The 23,372-nt window shown below is 38.6% G+C and overlaps 2 protein-coding genes across 3 annotated transcripts; one reads left to right on the forward strand and one right to left on the reverse strand.

The window, feature by feature from the left end:
- The first annotated feature begins 514 nt into the window (after positions 1 to 514).
- Positions 515 to 11,400, forward strand: Xpd (Xeroderma pigmentosum D). 2 transcript variants are annotated; one of them, XM_053756106.1, is made up of 20 exons: positions 515 to 670; positions 767 to 866; positions 979 to 1,076; positions 1,161 to 1,317; positions 1,652 to 1,754; positions 2,278 to 2,408; positions 2,709 to 2,929; positions 3,332 to 3,465; positions 3,988 to 4,104; positions 4,366 to 4,606; positions 5,301 to 5,368; positions 5,913 to 6,016; positions 6,821 to 6,919; positions 7,348 to 7,435; positions 7,717 to 7,808; positions 9,231 to 9,407; positions 10,084 to 10,154; positions 10,545 to 10,683; positions 11,100 to 11,231; positions 11,298 to 11,400. In XM_053756106.1, the coding sequence occupies exons 1-20, from the start codon at positions 666 to 668 to the stop codon at positions 11,301 to 11,303; spliced, it is 2,283 nt and encodes a 760-aa protein (XP_053612081.1). In that variant the 5' UTR covers positions 515 to 665; the 3' UTR covers positions 11,304 to 11,400. The 2 variants fall into 2 exon arrangements, with proteins under 2 accessions (XP_053612081.1, XP_053612080.1); XM_053756105.1 differs by having other exon boundaries at positions 11,100 to 11,394.
- Positions 11,401 to 11,889: 489 nt separating this feature from the next.
- Positions 11,890 to 22,850, reverse strand: LOC128676140 (3'-5' RNA helicase YTHDC2-like). The gene is made up of 12 exons (XM_053756104.2): positions 22,475 to 22,850; positions 21,894 to 22,120; positions 20,919 to 21,020; positions 20,244 to 20,390; positions 19,991 to 20,138; positions 19,713 to 19,860; positions 18,918 to 19,093; positions 18,677 to 18,804; positions 18,166 to 18,307; positions 15,461 to 17,742; positions 14,723 to 14,853; positions 11,890 to 14,394 (listed from the first exon to the last, which is right to left on the reverse strand). The coding sequence occupies exons 1-12, from the start codon at positions 22,686 to 22,688 to the stop codon at positions 14,160 to 14,162; spliced, it is 4,080 nt and encodes a 1,359-aa protein (XP_053612079.1). The 5' UTR covers positions 22,689 to 22,850; the 3' UTR covers positions 11,890 to 14,159.
- Between the last annotated feature and the right edge of the window lie 522 nt (positions 22,851 to 23,372).

Raw genomic sequence — 23,372 nt, forward strand, 5'->3', positions numbered from 1 at the left:
AGTCCGACTCATCCACTGACCTCCATATAATATAGATAACTATGAAAGTCAGTGGACTCATCGGGTGGTGTAATTATGACACTATCCTGAGGGCTGAACTTCGTACAACGAATACCTACTTTAAGATACTATATAAAGAAAGAGAAAATCGAAAGTTCCACATATGCGTATAACAGAATGCAAATAAGCAGCGCGTAGCACAAAACGGAACGTATTTTATTGTAACATGACATTTATGTATAAAATTGCCAGTAATAAATTGCAAAAATTCCAGTTTTTGAAATTTTTTGGTTACTAAAGTTTATCTTAATTCACAACCAACAACAAACCGCAAACCGATATTCTTTCTATTCTATTAAAGTATTCTTTTTATAGTGTTGACTCGACTAAATTTGTGAGGCATTACCAATACATGCCTTTTATCAATCAAGAGTCTTTCAAAAAATGAGTTGAAAACATGGGACTGAGTGTTATCGATGATCAATCATGTCGGTACCTACTAATTCCATGATGTCAAACTGTTATTTGTACGATTTGTATTGTAACCGGACCACTGGCAACACTTTTATTTTGATATTTGATTGATGCAGTGCAGCTTTTTTTGTGAAAAGGATTTTGCTTGATGTTTTATTTCTGCAAGTGCAATATTATAGGAATTTCGTAAAATGAAGTAAGTAAATAAACTTAAATCACAATTAAAGTATTTCTACTAATTAATTTACCTATGTTTTGGATACCTTTATAACCATAACCGGGTTTCTTTTAGGTTAACTGTAGATGGATTGCTGGTGTATTTTCCTTACGATTATATTTATCCAGAGCAATATGCTTACATGTTGGAATTAAAACGTGCATTGGATGCCAAAGTAAGTGCAAACTGACCTGTTATTTTTTCACTAATTAAGATTATGTTGTTAGTAAACAAATTTAAAATGTACGTTATCATTGATTATATTTAAAGCTGATTGTTTATTTCAGGGCCATGGCTTGCTGGAGATGCCATCAGGAACAGGGAAGACTATATCTTTGTTATCTCTCATTGTAGCTTACATGCTACAAAATCCACATCATGTCAGGTACATTAAATACAAGCTCACTTACATAGTAGTATAGTACATAGGAAGTAGCATCAAACATATAAATGATCTCTGTGTTTTTAGAAAATTGATATACTGTTCCCGAACATTGCCTGAAATAGAGAAGGTATTAGAAGAATTAAAAAATCTGATAAAATACTATGAGAAAAGCCAAGGTGAAATACCAAACTTGACTGGTGTTGTGCTCAGCTCCAGAAAAAACTTGTGCATACATCCTGAGGTGAGGATTGTTAATATTTCTTAAAACAACAAAAAAATACATATAACTTCCTTCAAAAACTGTTCCTATTGGACTTGGATTGCAATAACACCTTGAAGATAGTGTAGAAACAAATGGTTAATATGGGAAAAGATTATTAAGTAAAACACCTACAATAGTTTATTACAAATTCGATATAAAAAACTGATTACGACAAAGTGCATGATCACTTGTTCCAAAAATAACTAATTCAATTCTCTTGAGGACTGTTATTCACAGTTAGGCCTCTTGTGTAGGCCCTTTCAGTGTGAGAAGTTTGCAATGCTGCTAAGTAATAATTCCATTTCTTTCACAGGTTTCTAAAGAAAGAGAAGGTAAAATGGTAGATGGAAAATGCCACTCCCTTACTGCTAGTTACATTCGAGAGAAAAATGAAAGGGATCCTAGTGTGCCCACTTGTGAGTAACCTTAAAATTTGGACACAATTTGTTCCTTACCAGCATGATTTAAAGTTTTCGTATAATAAAATTATTACATACAGACAATTTTATCAAAAAACTAAAATAAAATAGTATATATAAAATTAACATAATTAAACTATGTAACTTAAATAAGATTTGGTACTGTTTTGTCTAATACTTAAAATTTGGTGAATGTAAATATGCTGTATAATAACTGATATGTGCCAAAATAAATGAATAAATATATATAATGTATATTTGGTACATTGGCAGCCTTCCTTATAACAACACTCCTGGGGAATGCTATTGTTCCCTATCAGCTGTCAAGGCTATCCTTTTATGACATCCATAGGAGGATTGGATTCTTATTCTAGAACAGTACATACTCACACAGTTTACTTATTTAATCTAAGTATACTGTACAAAATTAGATTTGTATAAGTCATACAATAATAAAAAAAAATATTTACATATAATAATAAAAAATTTCTTGGTAAAGTTTAATAAACTCTCTGCACAGGTCAATTTTACGAAGGGTTCCAGCGCGAAGGCAAAGAATTCATGCTCCCGTATGGAGTGTACACCATGGATGACCTCAAACAGTATGGTGCAGACCGGAACTGGTGCCCATACTTCCTCGCAAGGTTTGCTGTGAGTCTTTTGTATTTTAACTTTTTCCTAACTACAATTATATTTTATACTAGTGACTCAGCCCGGCTTGGCACAGTCTAATAGGCTGTTTTATATGTATAAAACTTTAGTTTTAATTTAAGCAATGAATTATTATTAAAAATATTTTTACTGTAGGTTATAGGTTGAACATATCCACTTCAATTCTATTCCACCCTGAACAGAACCCATATTTTTTATACATTGTTAGCTAGATAAAAGCTTGTAAAAATGGAAGCAGAGACATCACACGGTTTATAAGATTTTTCTGTTCTTATTTAGATAATTCATGCAGACATAATAGTGTACTCCTACCACTACCTCCTCGACCCAAAGATAGCGGCAGTCGTCTCAAAAGAGTTAAACAAAGAAGCAGTAGTGGTCTTCGATGAGGCTCACAACATAGACAATGTGTGCATAGACTCATTGAGCGTGAAGATCACTCGGCGAACCATAGACAGGAGCACGCAAGCACTGCAGACACTAGAAAAAACAGTAGCCAGGTTTGTTCACACATTATTTATATGATACTAGCGTCTCGTCCCGTCTTCGCTCTGGTAAAAACATAACAAATTATACACCTATACTTTTTCAAGATTCTATCTTAGTGAAAATCCGTGTAACAGTTTATCGCGAACAGACAGACAGACAGACGCGGTATAGGACTTTGCTTTATAATAATGTATAAGCATAATGTAATCGTGTTTTTTTTAAATTAATGTATCTATACTATTATTATAAAAAGGTAAGCGTTTGTGAGTTTGTATCTTTGAGGCGGGTAATCTCCGAAACCGTAAATAATTCTGTCACCATTAGAAGGGTCAATTATCCAAGATTGCTATAAGTTATATTTTATCTCAAAATTCCCGGGCAAAATGTAGTATACAAACAAAGAAACTTTATAGATTACGCGAAGAAGATTCGGCGCGCCTGACGGCGGAGTACGAGCAGCTGGTGGAGGGACTGCAAGCCGCGGCCGCAGCGCGCGACGCGGGAGCGCTGCTGGCGAGCCCTGTGCTGCCCGACGAAGTGCTGGACGGTCGCTATATTTTTACAATATTTTATTTAACTTGATACATAAATAAATATATTAGGACAAATCACACAGATTGAACTAGCCTCAAAGTTCGACGTTTTACTGCATTGACATGATTTTCTTATCACACATTGAATGCAACAAGATCTCTCTGATAACAATCAAAAATGACATTTTTGTAAAAGACTCGATGATGTCATTGCAATAGCAAATATAACCAAAGTCAAATCAGTGTCACTTTTTCCATGTGTCAAAAACAATAAATATATGGGCTTGTATGACAGTGGGCACAAGTGACGTACTGTGCTGTGCCAAGAGCACGACACAGCGACCTCATTTATTTTCTACTCTTTATAGACTATTTTCTACTATGATATGTATTATATGATATAAATTCTTAACATCAGTTTAAGCGCATGTGTGAACATGCGCTTAAACTGATGTTAAGAATTTATGTTTTTAATATCTACTTTAATAACTCATCGATTTCATACTAGTATTTTAGAATGAGATGTAAATTTTCAGAGGTGGTGCCCGGGAACATAAGAAACGCAGAACATTTCCTGAGTTTCCTGAGGCGGTTTATTGAGTACGTCAAAACCAGGCTCCGTATACAGCATGTGGTACAAGAATCTCCTGCAGGTAATTATTGCCCGTCCCGGCTTCGCTCGGGTAAAAACCATAATAAAAAAGCCTATGTTACTCCTGAACGGTTCGTCTGTCTCTGTGCCGAATTTCATCAAAATCGTTCCAGTTTTTGAGTTTGTGCAATACAAAGCAAAATTACAAATAATTTCTCTTTGTAATATTAATATGGATATATAGAATACATTTTCATCCATTACGGACATTGTCCATAAAAAAGAAAACTATTTTAACTACTGTCGCTACGCTTTTCCATAGGCTTTTTAAAAGACGTGGCATCGCGCGTGTGTATCGAACGCAAGCCACTGCGGTTCTGCGCCAGCCGCCTCGCGTCGCTGCTCCGCACGCTGGAAATCCCCGATCCGTCGCACTACTCCGCCCTCATCCTGGTCACGCACCTGGCAACACTGGTGTCCACCTACACGAAGGGATTCACGATCATCATTGAACCTTTCGACGATAAAACGCCAACAGTGTCCAACCCAATCTTGCATTTCACGTGAGTTGATTTATCTTTTTCTATTTTTGATAAATCAATTACGATAGGGTAGATGTCTGTGTATAAGATAAAATGTATAATTGTATTTACATCAGAAACCGCGATTATCAAATGTCACTTTAATTAATAAATTTTATTTGTAGTAATATTTATTAAATAAATAAATATATTAGGACAAATCAGCCCGAAAGTAATTTCGAGACTTGTGTTAAGGGGATCCTAACTTAACGATAATATATTTTATGACATATACTTATATAGATAAACATCTGAGACCCGGGCCAATCTGAAGAAAAAGATCATTTTCATAACCCGACCGGGGATCGAACCCGGGACCTCTCGGTTCAGAGGCAAGCACGGTTATGTTGTAGGTATGTTTAAGTTCCTAGCCTATTTATCGTTTTTAGTTAGACATTTATTTTCAGTCTAATAAGAAGTAAAAAGACACTCGTCAATATAGTAATAATCTCGTATATATAAATAATATTCAAATAACATGAGTACATAATGCCAAAGTTAGTAAGAAAAGGTAGATAGAAGAATTATAATTACTGTAACGATTTTAATAAAATTTGTTATATGGGTAGAATATAAACTGCATACAGCGGGTACTCTTTGTCCCAAAATCCAAGAAGTCTCGGGGCGCGGCTATTAAAAGAAAAAAAATTAAATAAAAGTTCATTTGTGTTTTCAGATGTATGGACTCCTCAATAGCAATGAGACCAGTATTCTCGAGGTTCCAAACAGTAATAATAACATCAGGTAATTTTAAGTAATCCAACATCGCATATTTGAACTTCGTCATAGTTTTTGAACCCTTATTACTTATAAAAATTCAAGAAATTTTAACGAAAATTTCATTTTTTGGCATAAACAATCTCATATTGTCTTAGTGCATTAAGAGTGCGCTCCCTGCTCACTAGCGCCAGAGTAACATTTTTATCAATTTAATTTAATGAATATAGAAAACTACAACAAATATGTTTATTGATAGACTGTGTACATAACCTATCGATAGTCATCACTAATAGAAAACACAAATCAAGAGAAAAGGAAAAAGAGACAGCAATTGTATCAAGCCTGAACTATTTTTATGTTTGAATATCTAACGATAATTTATAATTATTCGCAAGATTAAGCTACAGTCTGTCAATAAAGAGAAGAAAGATTTTTAACGAATGAATTTTTTGCCATTAAATAGAATGGTCAGGGTTGATTGATGCACTCAGTGTTGCCAACTAAGGGGCCACAGCGCCCTTATTTATTTTTTTCACTTCCTTGACAGACTGTATCTATTTTAACCCAGGAACCCTGTCTCCCCTGGACATGTACCCGAAGATCCTGGACTTCAACCCGATCATCATGAGCTCCTTCACCATGACGCTCGCGAGGCCCTGCATTCTGCCCATGGTTAGATGTTGGTTCCTTATATTTTTAGGGTTCCGTACCTAAAACGTTGGGTAGAGTATTTGATGGCTTTAAAATTTATTCAGATATGAGTCCTTCACAGACACTATTTCACGTCAAATTAAAATAGGCTAGTTGCCAATTTTTTGTTTTGATGACTATTCGAAGGCTCTTAAATCATTAGAAACGCCAGTGAAAAAAATACTGTGACAATACTCAAAGATATGACAAAAATAAAGTTTGGACGAGTCCAAAAACACATTTTTGGACGCTCCATACTAAATGACACGATCAAGTGAAGACACAATGTGCGAAAATGTTCGCGAAGATATGTTCGTTCGACAGCTACATTAAATATTACGTTTATGGTGATGATTTTTAATAAAAGTTGTTACATTTTTTTTGTTATTTATGATGGTTAAAATTATTTTTATAATTTCATACTTTTTGAAAATGGACTTTCCAACCAACTTTAAATCTTCGTATTTAGATCTAGCTGCATTGTTACAGTCTATGAATTATCATAATGATCCTAAATATATATTTAGGCTACTAAATTGAAATACACCCAGGAAAACCTGGATCTAGTAATATGTGACATAGTTAAGAAAAAATGTGAGTGTCGATCTGTCTATCTTATCGAGTAATTTATTATGGTTTTTACCCGAACGAAACCGGAACGGGTCGCTTGTACAATCAACAGCACATCAAGTTACCCTGCATGAACCTCTATGCCGCGGTAATAGCGGCGAGTTTGCAATGAATTTGGGTAGGTTGATAGAATAATAAATTGTATTTCTGGTACAGATCGTGTCAAAGGGCAGCGACCAAGTGGCGATATCCTCAAAGTACGAGTCGCGCGAGGACGTCGCCGTCATAAGGAACTACGGGCAGCTTCTCGTTGAGGTTAACTTGCTTTGATTTATTCTACTAGCCTATGCCCGCGGCTTCGTCCACGTGATTTCTCAAGGGAGCAGTTATTTTTCCGGGATGATTGTTATATTATGTCCTTCTCCATACTTCAAACTTCAAATTTTGCTTACATATATGTATGCAAAATTTCAAGTAAATTGATTGAGTAGATAGAGAGTGAAGAGGTAACAAACATACTTTCGCATTTATAACATTAGTTAGGATAGACATACTAGTTAGGATAATCCTATCCTACTAAATATATAAATGTGAAATTTGGTACTCTGATAATATATAACCTGGAATAACACATAGGGTACTTTTTATCCCGAAATTCCCACGGGAGCGAAGCCCTGGGGTGCAGCAAGCATTACATATATAAATTCGTATTACAGTAGAATAATACAATCTGTTGCTTACAGATAGCGTCGTGTGTGCCCGACGGGGTAGTTTGCTTCTTCACGTCCTATCTATACTTGGAGAATGTTGTAGGCGCTTGGTACGATCAAGGTATACTATTTTTATATTATAAAACAAAATCCTCTTCCGCGTCTGTTTGTCTGTTCGCGATAAACTCAAACATTACTGTACTGATTTTCATCAACGTATAATGTGGTTCCTGAGGAAGAGGTTTAGGTGGATAATTTATTGTTTTTTATCCGAGCGAAGCCGGGACGGGCCGTTAGTTATATGTATATCTAATTTATTTCGCGTGGAATAAACTATTGCAAACTCGTCGCTATTACTGCGCCATAGGGTTTCAGACAGATGTCAATAAATTTTTATTGTAGGAGTGGTGGCCAGTTTGCAGCGACACAAGCTGTTGTTCATTGAGACGCAGGATTCTGCTGAGACCAGCTTCGCGCTCATCAATTATATTAAGGTTTGTGGTTTTGTTGAAATTGTAAAAATTCAATTCAAAGATAATAAATATGTTTTTATAAATAAACTTGATGTTTGTCCGGGGCTTCGGTCCCGTGGGAATTTTGAGATAAAATATAGGCTATATTTTATCTATCATATAGCGATCTTGGATCTATATCTATTATATAGCAATCTTGGATAATGTAACGTACCTTTCTAATAGTGAAAGAATTTTTAAATTGGTTCGGTAGTTTCGGAGATTATCCATAAACATACAAACTCACAAAGTCACAAACGCTTACCTCTTTATAATAATAGTATAGATTTGTGTGATATGTATATTTATGGGGCGTGTGGTTCCGCCCTAGAATAGGACTATAATAGAGTATATTTCCGTAGATGTCGTACGAGGCGATTAAGGGACACTAAGCATTAACAGCTGATAGGCAGCAATAGCATTTTCAAAGAGGGTTGAAATCAGGCGGGCGCGGTCGGTTGTAAAACCATAGCCAAAAACTCCAAATCTAATGGCAATATTATTACGCTAACCTTGGACTTAGAGCGTTGCGGCGCCCAATGCAAAGAATACGCGATAACGAGAGAGAGTGATAAAGATATTTTATTCGCAAAAACATGAGAGAGTACGTACATACGTATATACATATAGGGAGACTTTTTATACATTGGCAATATTTTGTCTACATGCTCACTCCAAGATTCTGAACAACTTTTAGTATGGGAGTAACTTCGAAATCGCCAAAAAATATCGGAAAGAAAATGTATGGATCAACTGATTTTTTTTCTATACGAAAAGAAATAATTCCATAAGAAATCACCCTGTATATACAGGGTTACTGGTATCATACGCGAAACCTCCTAAAGACTACTTGGGTACATCAAAATAAGCAACTTTTATTCCACGACTTTTCAAAATAATCTAATTTGCGATTGTACACATCTTAACTCTATGTAATAGCCAAGCAACACTGGACAGTACAGTAATTAAAGTAAATATTTAAAGTAAAAGTTTTCTATTCCCGCCTTTTTTTAATTAAAATGAACCAAGTAAAGAAGTTTTAAATTTTTTTTAAAGAACGAAATTGAGCTTCTCCGTTCGATATTTAAAATTGATGATTATACTCATACGAAGACAAGGCTGAATATCGAATAAGCGACCTCTAGTCATTGGGCTGAATGCACGATGTTTATTGCCAGTATGATGATAAAGATGTACGCGTACTTTTTGAAAGAGTGATATGTTTTTTTTAATTACTTACCTTAGAGCGCTAATCGGTCACTTACGAACCCCATTTGGGGGTAATAAGGACCTACTTACCGAATATGAGAGATGTAAAAGATGTTAGTATCACTATGTACCTTATGCGCCGTCGGAAGGTTATGCGTTAGATATCAGTAACCCTGTATGATGTATGAACAACAGGCGTGCGAGAGCGGGCGCGGCGCGGTGCTGCTGTCGGTGGCGCGCGGGAAGGTGTCGGAGGGCGTGGACTTCGAGCAGCACCTCGGCCGCGCCGTGCTCATGTTCGGCGTCCCGTACGTGTTCACGCAGGGCCGCGTGCTGCAGGCGCGCCTGCGCTACCTGCGGGACCAGTTCCAGGTGAGAACATGTTCCGCGTCCCGTACGTGTTCACGCAGGGCCGCGTGCTGCAGGCGCGCCTGCGCTACCTGCGGGACCAGTTCCAGGTGAGAACATGTTCCGCGTCCCGTACGTGTTCACGCAGGGCCGCGTGCTGCAGGCGCGCCTGCGCTACCTGCGGGACCAGTTCCAGGTGAGAACATGTTCCGCGTCCCGTACGTGTTCACGCAGGGCCGCGTGCTGCAGGCGCGCCTGCGCTACCTGCGGGACCAGTTCCAGGTGAGAACATGTTCCGCGTCCCGTACGTGTTCACGCAGGGCCGCGTGCTGCAGGCGCGCCTGCGCTACCTGCGGGACCAGTTCCAGGTGAGAACATGTTCCGCGTCCCGTACGTGTTCACGCAGGGCCGCGTGCTGCAGGCGCGCCTGCGCTACCTGCGGGACCAGTTCCAGGTGAGAACATGTTCCGCGTCCCGTACGTGTTCACGCAGGGCCGCGTGCTGCAGGCGCGCCTGCGCTACCTGCGGGACCAGTTCCAGGTGAGAACATGTTCGGCGTCGGCATGGATGCTACTTGGGCATTGCATTCAACAGATATTTTCGAAAAAAGAAAGGAGAGAACTTTACGTAACTGTGTATGACAACAACAGACTACAAAAAATAAAGAGTAGTTTTGATAACACAAAATATCTACTTACAGATTCGCGAGAACGATTTCCTAACATTCGACGCGATGCGTCACGCAGCGCAGTGCGTCGGTCGTGCTTTGCGGTAAATATTTATTATTCACTTTTGCCTGCCGATTCGCTCCCTTGATTTTCCCAATGTCTATGTCCCTAACTATATGTATGCTAAATTTCAGGAATAGAAGTCGACTACATAATAAGTGTAGCTGTTAAAGCAACCAATAAACGCACTTCTGTAATATTGTTTAAGATTTTAAACATGGATTTTAGTTTATTTTTTTAAATATTTTTGAGCAGCTTTTGTTAGAAGACTCGCCTGTGTCCAACGCCAAGATTAGAAAAATTATATGATTTTCACATTTGTATATTATGGAAAATTGGGAATACAGACTATAATTATTTAGAACAACTCTAGTTATTATTATTTGGTCACGGGACCAACTTTCGCAACTAAAATGCCTCCTTCCGTCGGCAGCGGTAAGACGGACTACGGCATCATGATCTTCGCGGACAAGCGCTTCAGCCGCGCGGACAAGCGCACCAAGCTGCCGCGCTGGATTCAGGACCACCTCAAGGACTCGCTCTGCAACCTCAGCACAGAGGAGGCCGTACAGGTACTGAACTTACTGACCACGCGTTATTTCAAAAAGCATAAAGTGCACCGATATAATACTGGCCATCGATTATGAAAAAAGTATTATTTAAAAATTTATTCGGAGGAGACCGTGCAGGTACTAGGTACTGGCCATTGGTTATGAAAAAGTGCATAATAAAATTAAAAAGTTAAGTTCAAATATAGAAAATAATATTCAAATACAGTATAATAATTTATTTCCATGAGACGTTACTAAGACCCTACCTAGCCGCACACTAACGCCAACGTCATATTTTAAATCTATTAGCGTTAAAATTATCTTAACAAATGTAAGATATTTATTAGTTATTTTTCGCTGAGAAATTAAAAAGCTAAAATGTGACAGTGGCGCTAGTGCGTAGATTGGCCCAGTCTCAAGGCGTATTCTGGTTTCAGATCTGCAAGCGCTGGCTCCGGCAGATGGCGCAGCCGTTCACGCGCGAGGACCAGCTCGGCGTGTCGCTGCTGACGCTGCAGCAGCTGCAGTCGCAGGAACAGCAGGACAAGATCGAGCAGCAGGTCATACAGAAGTAACCGCCAGATTATATAGAAGAAAATGCTAGGTCATACAGAACTAACCGACAAGTCAAACATAAGTAACCGCCCGATCATACAGAAGTAATCGCCATTTCATACAAAAAGAACCAATGCAATCAATGGATCATCTACTCACCTGTCCGCAATGCATAAACTTGGCCTTTCACCGCCACTTCAAATAACAACCAATGCAATATTTCATTAATTACAGCGACGAGGTCATAAAGAAGTGACTGTGAGGTCCGAAGTAACCTTAAGGTTATAGGGAAATAACCATGTGGTTATTGAAGAGTGACGAAGTCAAATATTAGAGGAATGGCGAACCCATGATATAGCGGAAAGTTTAGGCAAAAAGAAATATCTCGCGTAAATTGTGGTGGTTTGGAAAAATACGTGTTAATAATGTACATTTTGTAAATATAGATTAAGAACAATAATCGCTGAGCGATATTTTTATTACTTCAATAAATAGTTTTTTCACAATTCTGGTTTCATTGTCTCTTCTCACTTACGAGGTTGCTATTCAGCCGACATCGGGTTATGATTAAAGCGCGGGGCCCTTATAAATCTATGATTGAAGTAAAGTAAAAAACTTAAATATATTCTTATCGTAAGAATATATCGTCACATAAAAATAAAATGGCATTAAACGTGTTTATTATTTTATTAAATGAAACACAGTCTCTGTTTAAAATGTGTCACATACTTTTGACTTCTTCACTTTTTTCTTATGCAAAATAAATGCATATTTACAACATGCAAAATATTTTATCTGTATAAGATAATTGGCTAGTTATACTAAACACGTACTAATCACAAACTGGTTAAGTACAACCAAATAGTTTATTTCATTGCAGATAATAAAATAATGAGCAAACAAAAGTTTAAAAAATAAAACGTTCAATATACTTTATACAAAACAAATTCTACTTTTGTAGATTAAATTCGCAAACAATGCTACGCTATATCACACAAAAACCTTAATGTAAAAGACGTGAACATTAAAATTGGGGATAAAAAAAAATTAACAAATGGGCAACTCCTGGAAGCAAATACATGTATTAATTTTATGAAAAAGAAAAAAAAAATGTGCTAAGTAAAAGGCTTCATCCAGTGGAGATATATATCAGCGAAGTATAATATGTAATGCACACATTCTATAAATTTTACACTCGATCCTATACACACTGTATCCGAGACTTTCATATCTTTCTTCTTGCTCATACAAGAAAGAAATGCATATTAATTATACACGAGAGAAAATACGGGACAGAGTGTTTTTGTCCCTGACTATGTGCCGTTATACATGGCACAAACTGTCGCTCTGTATGAGATGGACCGGGAAATTTCATGGAATTCCTCCATCTCAAACTGGCCTGTGGTCAATTATCTTTATCTTTCATCCGAGATATACCAGTCCTACATATATCTCATGGTGGAGGGTCAATGGACGTTTCATTTAAGGCAATGACTACGTACAATAACTGACATAACATTTAAAACATGTATTTATCAGTCATTTTCTTTTTATCTACACCGCCTTCCTCTCCAGAAAAATTTTAATGACTGAAAAAAAGCAAAAATGAGTGCGTGTTCAACTAGCAGATATGCTTTATTATATTTGGTTCGTTTTTTTTTTATTGAAATAACAATCATACTATAAATTTATCAATTAACGAATTGAAAACGAAAGTCTTGATATAGGTCCATTAGTTTCGTTTTGTGCGGACAAGTCTTATAAGTAGGTACTTATGTACTATCGTCCTAATAAAATATATTGCACAGTTAATTTTCCTTGTAAGGAAAGCACGCATAATAATGCGTCTTACAAAACTCTTCATTTCTTATATACGGTAAATACTGTTGAGGCGAATATTTCATTGGTTTAAATTATTTAATCAATAGTTATCGATGCATCATGACACAAACATTGAAGCCACTTTTAATCATACAATCGACAATATTCGTACAAACGTATACAACACCCTTTATTTTTATTTGTTAGTTACTAAGTGTGAAGATATAATACTATTAAAATTTAATACTATTACAATAATTATTTATTTTTATCTATGTAACAAATATGTAAAATGTATTAAAACTTTAAAAACATTGTCACTGCATGAGTATAGATGTTAACATGCTATAGCTGTCTAATATTTTCTTGCATATTCAATTGGGGTAACAAAAAATGTATGACTGTAAAATAAAAACATTTTATTGATTTATTTTTATATCCGCGCTTGTTTAGGACTTTTTGTTTTTAGGAGTGTATTAATGGTAAATAATTATCCAAATTATTGAAAAATGGATTAACTAAGAAGCAGGTGACCATCATCAGAAATATCTAGAATTTCAACAACTGGCTATAACAATTCGATAAAAAACAATCCAAAATTGAAAAGGGAAGGAAAGAACTGTACTAATATTATTATCTACTTTTATACCCCATTGGAATCATCAACAGAAAGATAGTGTATGTACTTTTCAGTTTCAGTCTTTATTACAAACATTTTGGTAAGTACATAATTAAACCGGAATTTTGGTTTATTTTCCCTTCTCACATAATTCATATTTTCAGAGGCACATCGACAAGTATATCCATATTGTCTAAACTTAAATGGAACATACGATGGAATCTGTTACGTGATAGAAAGATGCATTTATACAGAAGAAATATACAAAATTCCTTCTGTTATTTACTTTAATACCCTTCTAGTCCTTTCTGGATTTTTTTTCTTTCTGCCCTTTCTAGTCATGCAAGAGATGTATATTCCTTATAAAAGTTAAAACACACTTTAAGCTAAAATATGTTTTCTATCACACTTGACAATATTTGACATTGACAGACAGAAACAAGACATAGTTTAGCAGTAACATTTTAATAAACAAGTGTACATCGTAAATTCGAACGAGCCTTTACTGTTCGCCTTGTCCTTGATGCTTCTGTATTGGCCTGGGGTGTGAATGCGAGCTGTGTGCGCTGTGTGTGTGCTGCGGGTGGTGCGTGTGTGTGTGAGTGTGTGAGTGCGTGTGTGTGTGTGTGTGCGGACGGCGCTTGTGCATGGCCTGGTGCAGGGCGGAGCCGGCGGCGGCGCACAGCTCGGTGCCGTCGCGGGCGCCCACCGTGCGGGCGCCGTACGCTACAGAGTTCCTGATCGGTCAAATTACACGGTTATATTTTAACTACACATAGCAGTTTATGCAACGGACGCAAATGGATAGGCTAATAAAAAAAAGTATGTTATTCGTAAGTACGTAGTAAGTTTCGATCGACCTAAAGTAACTTATCGTATTTCCCATGTATTTCCACATACGATTGAAAATTAAAATGTACATTGTAGTAAATTGACGACAGTGTGGAGTCGTCGTAAGAATTTTTTTGTTTACAATAAATAAATATATAAACGGACAAATAACACAGATCGAGTTAGCACCAAAGTAAATAGGAAACTGAATGAAATGACGTGATGAGGACTCACCTAACAGCCTGGAAGGGCAGATGCTGCGCGGCGAGCCAGTCCAGCGCGAGCGCGGGGTCGATGACCGCGGCCGCGCCCGCGAACTTGGACAGCGCCGCGCACGAGAAGAACACCACCACTTGGCTGCCCTCCTGGGTCACGTTTACGTTCACTTGTCAGTCTCACTCGAAAATATTGTTTCCCGGTGAAAACAATCGAATATTTCCTATTTTTATACTACCAAGCAGCAAATAGCCCTTTGTACAGTACTAGCGTTCCATCCCGACTTTGCTCGGGTAAAAATATAATAAATTATACATATAAACTTCGTCAGGAATCTACTAGTTTATTTGTGTAAAATGTCATGTTCTGATTTCTGTGATTGTACTTTATTCATGAAAATAAAATGGGGAAAACCGCATGAAAATCCTTGCAGTAGTTATTGAGGCAGAAGAATTTATTTTGTAGGTAAGGACAAAAAGCTAAATCACAATAATTCAGTACTAGATGTTGGGACATCTATTCAGTACTAGAGATGGGTCTCTACAATGTGATAACAACACTAATGCTGCGCTGTGGTTGTGTGATGGCATGTGGCTGTCAGTGCAGTTGTCATTCAAGAAGTTATTTTAGATCTATTATTTGATTCTGTATAATATACAAGTTTATATGTAGATATAACGTAATGGAGAGCATATTTTATCTGAATGAGAAATTACAAAATTGTAGTTTCAAAAATCAATTTGATAATAAACTGACCTGTTTGAACTTCTGCAATTTCTTAGCCGTAGTGGGGGAGAAGGGGAAACTATTAGTTCTCTGCGCGGCGTCCAGCGTCGCGAGGTCGTCGACCTTGGCCACCACGTACCGCACCGCAGCCTCTCCCTCCGCGTACTTCTCTATGTTCGCTAACAACGCCTTCCCTCCCGGAGACATTGGGCTCTTCGGTCCCTGATACTGAGGGGAAAAACTTTGTCCGTCCCCCCTCCACTGGCCTTGCCTCACTTGCCCGTTCCTATACCCATACGCGTTCTGATAAAACGCATTCCCGGGATATTCACTTTGCGCGTACTGCTGGTAATATTTATTCTCGTGTCTTTGCTCCTCATCCACGCGCATGCGCCAGTTGGGTGAATCCACCGTCAACGGCTTCGGTCTCTGGCCGATACCGCTCGGCTGATTCAGACCAACGTTCTTTTCCTCCGCGCCTAGCACGTGGACGGCAGTACTGAGTATTTGCTCGTCGAGCGGCGTCATAGGTTTGGCCGGGTTCGACATGCGGCGGACGACTAACGCACATAGTTTCTGACGCAGATAATAAACGCTTATAGCGTCTGAAGCGTCCGCCGTGAAGGCCGTCCAGTCGTCCAACGCCAGGACCGCCGCGTCCGGGGAAGAGTTTCTCTCATCCGCCTCGCTATCGGAGTCGCTGGACAATCCGGGCGGGTTCGCTCGCTGCGTTAGCGCCCCCGCCGGCAGCCTCAACGGACCACCGAATAACGCCACCGTCAACGGGGTGACTAGAGTATTACATCGCACGAAGCAGAAACGCCCGGCGCGAGATATTTCTTCGAAAACGACCCAGTCCGTGGGTAACGCTTGAACCGATTTGGCCGAAGCCGCCGCGCTGCCGCCGCGGTGCAGCGTCGAACTCGGATGGAAGGCGACTCGCACTTCTTTAGACGTCCGCAGCGTGCCCGAATCTCGATCTACCCTCGCCACCGACGGGTAGAGTCCGCTCACGAGCACCGCCTTCACCACGTGCCACTTTTCCGAGTTCAAATTCACGTCTTTGATGTCTCCCGAGCCGCGAGCTTTGACCAAGCCGAGAGCGCGGAGTTGCGCCAACAACTGCGAGCGATAGCCGACGATCATCTCCATGGTGGCGCCACAGATGAGGTTTTTAGCGCAGAAGGCGCGTTCTGCGCCGTTGGCCCGCGCGGTTTGCCAGGCCTGGAAGGCGCGCAGCAGCGCCATGTGGTCGGAGTAACTGTCCGCGGCGAACTCCTTCCGGGCCGCGCTGCCTCTCTTTCTGTTCTCTGGATTCATCGATATCTGGAAGGGCTCTTTGTTGGCCAAACTGCAGACGATAGTCAGAATCGGATCGAGGCATTTCATTACGCACGCATACAACAACATCTTCCCGAGTTTCGGCTCCACTGTCAAATCTAACAGATGTTGTCCGATTTCCGTCAAGTCCTCCATTGGCGTTAGAGCGCCGATAGTTTTCAGTAACGAAACAGCATTACGCACAGCTAAAAATGACGGAGGTTCCAACGCTTTCGATAAGAAGTCTGCTATGGGAGTATTGGCGGGCGCTAACAGTTTCGTATGAAGGCACAGCTCTTGTAACGGAACGCGTAATATCTCCGGCTGTGCGGCGGCGGGCAGGGCCGCCAACCTCCTCCGGGAGCACATGTGGAAGCAATGCCCAGGCTTTGTCCTCCCCGCACGCCCCGCCCTCTGTTGACACGCAGCCCTAGAGGTCCACACACATTGAAGTGAACAGACTCCCCCGCTAGATTCATAATACTTCTCCTTCACTTTACATGAATCAACTACATACACTACATCATCAATGGTGATCGAAGTCTCCGCTATATTCGTTGATATAATTATCTTTCTTGCGTTAGGCAACGGATTGAACACTTTCTTCTGATCCAGAGTCTGCATGTTGCTATGCAAAGTGAATATCTGGTACTTGGACGTATTCATTTCAGTGCAGCCTTGTATGAGGTCTCTCAGCGTGACTATATCATCGTATCCTGGTAGGAATACTAGTATGCTGCCTTTGGGTAGATTGACGTGTATATGTTTGATCAGCGCCAGCATCAAATCATGGTCGATAAGCTCTTCAGAGACTGCGTGATGGTAGACGTCGAGAAGGAAGGCATCTGCGGCGTTAGCTTCGTCTGTGTTCTCCTTGGTTTCCTCGGCGTGGTTGTACGTCGCTAGTAGTTTGGCGCATTCGGTGTGTCCTTTCTCGATGGCGTAGTCGTACGCTGTTTTGCCATCTTTGTCTTTACAGGCCGGGTCAGCACCTAAAAAAGTAAAATTCAGTAATATAGTCGCTATTTCTCTCCTAAAAGGTCGAATGGAATCAAACGAAATAATAAATGAAAAAAATATAATTATAAATAAAGAATGGAAAATCGTTTTTCACAAAACGTTTGTGAAACAATGTATGTTTATTTCCTGGTATCTCTATGATACACACACATGTGGCTAATAACTTAATTTAGCGAATTCGATATTTTTAATTTCAGATATGCAAATTAACTTAATATAGATATTTCTGTTACATATATTGCAAAACAAAAACATACCAAATTTTAAATAAAAAAAACTTCAAAAATTTAATTTCAAGGTCGTTATTTTCCTAGTTGACCATGGGCTTTGAGGAATTACAGCCGTGAATGAAGTGGTGAATATGCTCAAGAGAGAGAGAGGAGAGTCCGTCTCACCGATGTGCAGCATCTGCTTGGCGGTGTCGGGCAGGTTGTGCGCCGCCGCGGCCATGAGGCCGGTGCGCCGCGAACCCCGCGCCGCGCAGTTCACAGGCACCCCCTCCGATAGATACATATAGAGGATTTGACAAAACGAGTCCTGTGAACGATTAATTATTGTTTTAAATAAATAAAAATTCCGTTAAGACATTATGGAATTTTCCGAAGTCTGACTTGACTGACGAGAAATCTTAAACAAGGCAGTGATGTTTTAGAGTCCACTAACACTATTATAAGTGAGAAACTTTAAAAATTCAGAAGGAATGGTCACATTAAATTTGACTTGTAATTTGTCAATTAAATACACTTCTACCACTAATATTCAGAACTACTCAAGCAATTTTTAAAATTCTTTCACTAACATGCTACATTATTCCAGAGGGACATAGGGTACTTTATATTCCGATATTCCCACTGAAGCGAAGTCCCGAGACGCAGATAGTAATTGCTAAAACCATAGGAGTTTTACCAGACTGCCTTCGCGGAAGCATTCCTCAAGGAATTCATCCATGTCGGCCTGTAGCGCCTGGTCCATCACGTCTTCCGATTCCTCCTTGTCTTTGCTGCTGCCGGGGGCGGATTCCTCTTTTTTTTGACCTAAAACGGAGACTAGGATAATACCACGTAAAAATAAATCATCAATCAGTATAGCTCAGTGGTTTTTTTGTCGGAATTAAAAATATCTGCGAACAATTCATTATTATTATTACCTTCAAGTTGCGACCAATAGCTGTTCCCCTGTTTGAGCTTCGCCCTCAGTTCGTGTTCCACCTGGGTCATTCTTTTAGTCCTATATTGTGTCATCTTCAATATATCCTCCAGGTAATATCTCTGGACTTCGTGTAGACGACCGGGGATCGTCATCACGGGGCAGTTGTTGAAATATCTGGATAGAAAAAATATATAAATTATTTTTTTATTGGATACATTTGAATGTATTTCCTTTCGTCTTCCATAGATTTCTGTTTTTGGCTGTTAATTTCCAACCATGCATTTCGTAGGTCGCCTTTTTTTTAGACAAAAGGGGAGACCTTTGTCCAACAGTGGGATTCTTAAACAGTCTAAAAAAATTGTCTGCGGGAAAATACGCCTTGAGTATACGAAGGACGTTGAGAAGATGGAGTGGATACAAATAATGCATAACATACAGATCTGATAGAATATGAGAACTAAACGACGGTAAGGTGTTCATAACGTTGGCGCAAAGTATAGAGGCTGTTATTTTTTCGCATTTAAGCTAGCTTGATTACTAGATTATTCCCACAACAAAAGATTATTTTATTTTTCAGTGTAGTTTTTATTTGTTTTTATTAATTGCTATGAGTAAAATTAGCTGTCCTAAAGATATTAAAAGTCATGTCAGATGCCTTTAGGCGACTTGAATAAAATCGGACCCTAGTGTTAGCAATAACAAACTCGAGAAGGAAGAAAGAAAACGTGTTCTTTCCTAAAAATAATATCTGATTTCAACAAAAAACATGTAGCTACTTGGAACACAAGCCAACCTGGAGAATATCTGGGTGTCCATAGTGGCGGACATGAGAATCAGCTTGAGGTCCTTCAGCCGCGGCAGAGCGTCACGTAACGCGATCAGAAGGAAGTCGCTGAATTTGTCCCGCTCGTGCACTTCGTCTACGAACACGTGCGTCACACCTGAAGGAAAAAAACACATTTACCATCAAAAATGTGTGGACTATGTGACTGAAACTATAGTCGACTTTTCCGTCGATAACCACAAGTGTGTGACCCGTATCCGTTAATAAATAAAAAGAAATACAATTACCAGTAAGAGCAGAATCCCCCTGCATAAGTGTGCGCAATAGAACACCATTGGTGCAGTATGTCAGCACAGTTCGCGGACTCACTCTTGACTCCAGTCGGATCTGATAGCCGATGGATTGGCCGATCTTTTCTATTCGTTCGTACGCTACCTGTCCAATTTATAATTGAAATAAGTTTCAATTTATAAGTGACTTATACTGGGCATTTATAAGGTTTCTATATAATGGCAACACAGCAATATAAAATAGTCATACCCTCTCAGCGACAGAGACAGCAGATATCCTCCTGGGTTGAGTGCAGTATATCCGTGCGGGTTGCTTGTGCTCCTGGCAGTAGTCCAACACCAGTTGAGGCAGCTGTGTGGTCTTACCGCAGCCGGTCGCACCCGCTACTATTATCACCTGTTCAGAAATGACAGTGGAAAATATACATGACAGTATGACAGTAGAAATTAAAAAACAAAATACCCACCTGAAAAAATAACTAAATAGAAAATCAACTGAATAATATGTATACTTGTGTATGTACAACTGTCATATTTACCGCCAAAACCAAATGGCGGCAAAAAAAGGTTGTGTTGGCTACCCTGTAGTATTTGAAAATAAAAATTGTTTTTCTTCAAGTTCAATGACGAAGCACAGCCGCACTTTTTTTAAACCTAAGAACACTTTAGCTGCAATTTTGCTGCCGGCTACGGCTTAAGGCAGCTAAGATAAATGCATGAATGTAAATCCGTTCAGCAGTTTTGGATATAAGAAGTAATAAAGAATATTACATGTATACAAGATACGCGCGATAAAAACGCGCGCGCAAGGCACTGACTGACAGACTGCTAAGGCATTGCATCAATTTTAATGTCCTTTCAGATATTCAGTTGACTGGAAGAGATCCCTTCCTGGGAAACAAACAACACATATTTTATAACAAACCTGATTATGAGTGATTGCATTTATAAGTTCTTGTCTCTGTTCATATATAGGTAGTTTTTCTCTGAACTTTACCAAATCTGGGTTGTATGTAGTGTTTGGCACCTGAAAGAGTAATTACAGTACATTTCCTGGTCAATATAAAAAAATATTGGTAAATCTAGTAATACCATTAAAATCAATAAGCCTAAAATTTTTTGTTTATATATTATTCACCCAGAATCAAAAGATACTGATAACTAGAGAAATACAATATCTATAATGGAATTATATTTTGTGCTTGTTATGAATCATTTTGGTATTATTTTACATGATTCATGGTGTTATAATAATAACACATTCTTATGTAAAGACCAATCAATCACTTTGCAAACTATACAAGGTCAAGATTTGTTGATAAGGTTGCAACATTCTACCTCTAGGGCTAAAGATTTTACATAGATATTTAGCTAAATATGGCCTTTCTCGCTATCTTGCCTGTGCCTAGCCTGTACTGAACAAAAATCTTTAATGTATAGATAGATACAGTAACATTTCTTCTAATATTATAAATTGTAAAAGCCTGTCACACTTTCACAGCTACACAGCTGAATCAATGTTGATTAAATTTGGTATGCATATAGTCAAAGACCAGACTTCAAACATAGACCACTTTTTTGTAATATCTACCCCCAGAGACCAGAAATGTATTAGTATGACTTACGCACCCAATACATTTTCCTGTGGGTTGAGTGCAGGAAGCAGCTAGTAGGTATTTTTTACATAAGATATTTACAAGATATTGCATCATCAAGAGAAGAGTTCCTGATAAACCCTAGGACCATGAGCGAAACCTGCTGTACAACATCAATGGTGCTTTGCTTCCTGAAGGCGCTAGGCTGGTTTGACTAAGCAGCAGTGCAGACTATGCATGCAGAAAGGGTCCAGACAAAAGGCCTAACTACAGAAAATAGTATTCAAGGGAAGTATGACATTTACCTGTGCTACTCCATTATTGAGCTGCCCAAGAGTCTTGTGAGCCAGTTGGGGGCTCCTTTCTTTTTCAGGGCAACAACTGAGGTCATCCTTTTCTTTATTGGTGATAGGGAAAGCATTTGATAATTCCGCAATACTGCATCGCATGTTGGAGTCCAAAATGAGTTTGGCATCATTCTGGATTATTGTAGAGCCTATCCGCTTATATATTGTCAGGTAGCGGTTCACACCTATATAATAAATATTGATTTGAATTTAATTAAAATATTATATATACATTAAAATATGTACATTAATAAATGTATATACCTATTTGTCCATAATCAAATTTAATGTATACATAAAGATTAGTTACCTTTATGTAGGTAAACCAATAGTTAGGTAGGTACTTTGATAAGATTTCACAATGAATATTTGGCTTGAGTAACTTTATGTCTTATTGATATAGCAAAAAGTATCAAACCAAAAAAGTAATATTGAATCAGCAAATCGACACCAGCGTATGGCTAAAAATCAAAATCTGCACCTATCATCAAAGTGTTACGAGGTTTACAACAACTTTACAAAACAAAATGCAAGGTTACCTTTTCCGCGTGACTTAGATTTTAGTCCCAATTTGGCGACAGTCTCGTGTATAAAGCCACGTTCCTGGGCAGAGAGGAAGGTAGGGAACTTCAGCTCAGTCTCATTTTCATCACTAAGAAACTTATCGAGCTGGATCTTCAGAGCTATGCTCACTGACTCTGCTATGGGAAAATGCTTATTGCCTAAATTACGCTTTCCTTTCTTTGAACTCATTTTATTAAAATATAATATTTACTTTCCGGTACACATCAGCAATTATTAAAGTCATATGAATTATAAATTAAATTACAACAAATTGTTTACAAGAAATGAAATGAAACGAAACTGGATTAGTTGGATTCGTCGTTCACATTCAGAAAGAAAACCATAGATAAAAGAAAACTGAAAAAAAGGGCTGCTGAGGTTAGAAAAGTACAACCTATATATCGAAATCGAATCGATAATCGAATTATTTACAATGGTCAATCGCGGAAAATGGTAGGTATGTACATGTACAATGTTGGTTGGCTTGTTGTTGTCTGTTATCTCAGATGTTGGTTGGTATCTAAGGTTGGTATAAACGTCTCAATCAAATAATAACGAATGTGTATAACATGTAATACGGTATCGTGTCATTATTTTATCACGCCTTCTGAAATATTGTCTGTCTTTGGTTTAAATTCACGTTTCTTATATATATGTGACACAGAACAGTATTACTCCTATTTATGTGAAAAAATAGCGAATACAAGTTAAAAACGAAATTATTTTTTTCTTCTCATCTCCTCTGCTCAGACATGTTTTTATATCTGTGCCTCGCGCGCCCTGATGCATTTTTCTATTAATCGATTAACTAGATAAGCACCTACATTTTCGAAATCGAACAATCGCGCCTTTCTATTGTTTATATTTGTTACA

The sequence above is a fragment of the Plodia interpunctella genome, chromosome 15 (genome assembly GCF_027563975.2).
Source record: "Plodia interpunctella isolate USDA-ARS_2022_Savannah chromosome 15, ilPloInte3.2, whole genome shotgun sequence".
NCBI lineage: Eukaryota > Metazoa > Arthropoda > Insecta > Lepidoptera > Pyralidae > Plodia > Plodia interpunctella.

What these genes read in the sequence shown, in the direction of transcription:
- Xpd (XM_053756106.1), top strand. An exon ending in GCCCGACGAAGTGCTGGACG is followed by an intron (nt 3,466 to 3,987) that starts GTCGCTATATTT and finishes GTAAATTTTCAG; the next exon opens with AGGTGGTGCCCGGGAACATA. An exon ending in GGCCCTGCATTCTGCCCATG is followed by an intron (nt 6,017 to 6,820) that starts GTTAGATGTTGG and finishes TTTCTGGTACAG; the next exon opens with ATCGTGTCAAAGGGCAGCGA.
- LOC128676140 (XM_053756104.2), bottom strand. Translation starts at nt 22,688, where the DNA reads ATGAGTTCAAAGAAAGGAAAGCGTAATTTAGGCAATAAGCATTTTCCC. An exon ending in ATCTAAGTCACGCGGAAAAG is followed by an intron (nt 22,121 to 22,474) that starts GTAACCTTGCAT and finishes TTTATTATATAG; the next exon opens with GTGTGAACCGCTACCTGACA. An exon ending in GACACCCAGATATTCTCCAG is followed by an intron (nt 19,094 to 19,712) that starts GTTGGCTTGTGT and finishes TTTTCTATCCAG; the next exon opens with ATATTTCAACAACTGCCCCG.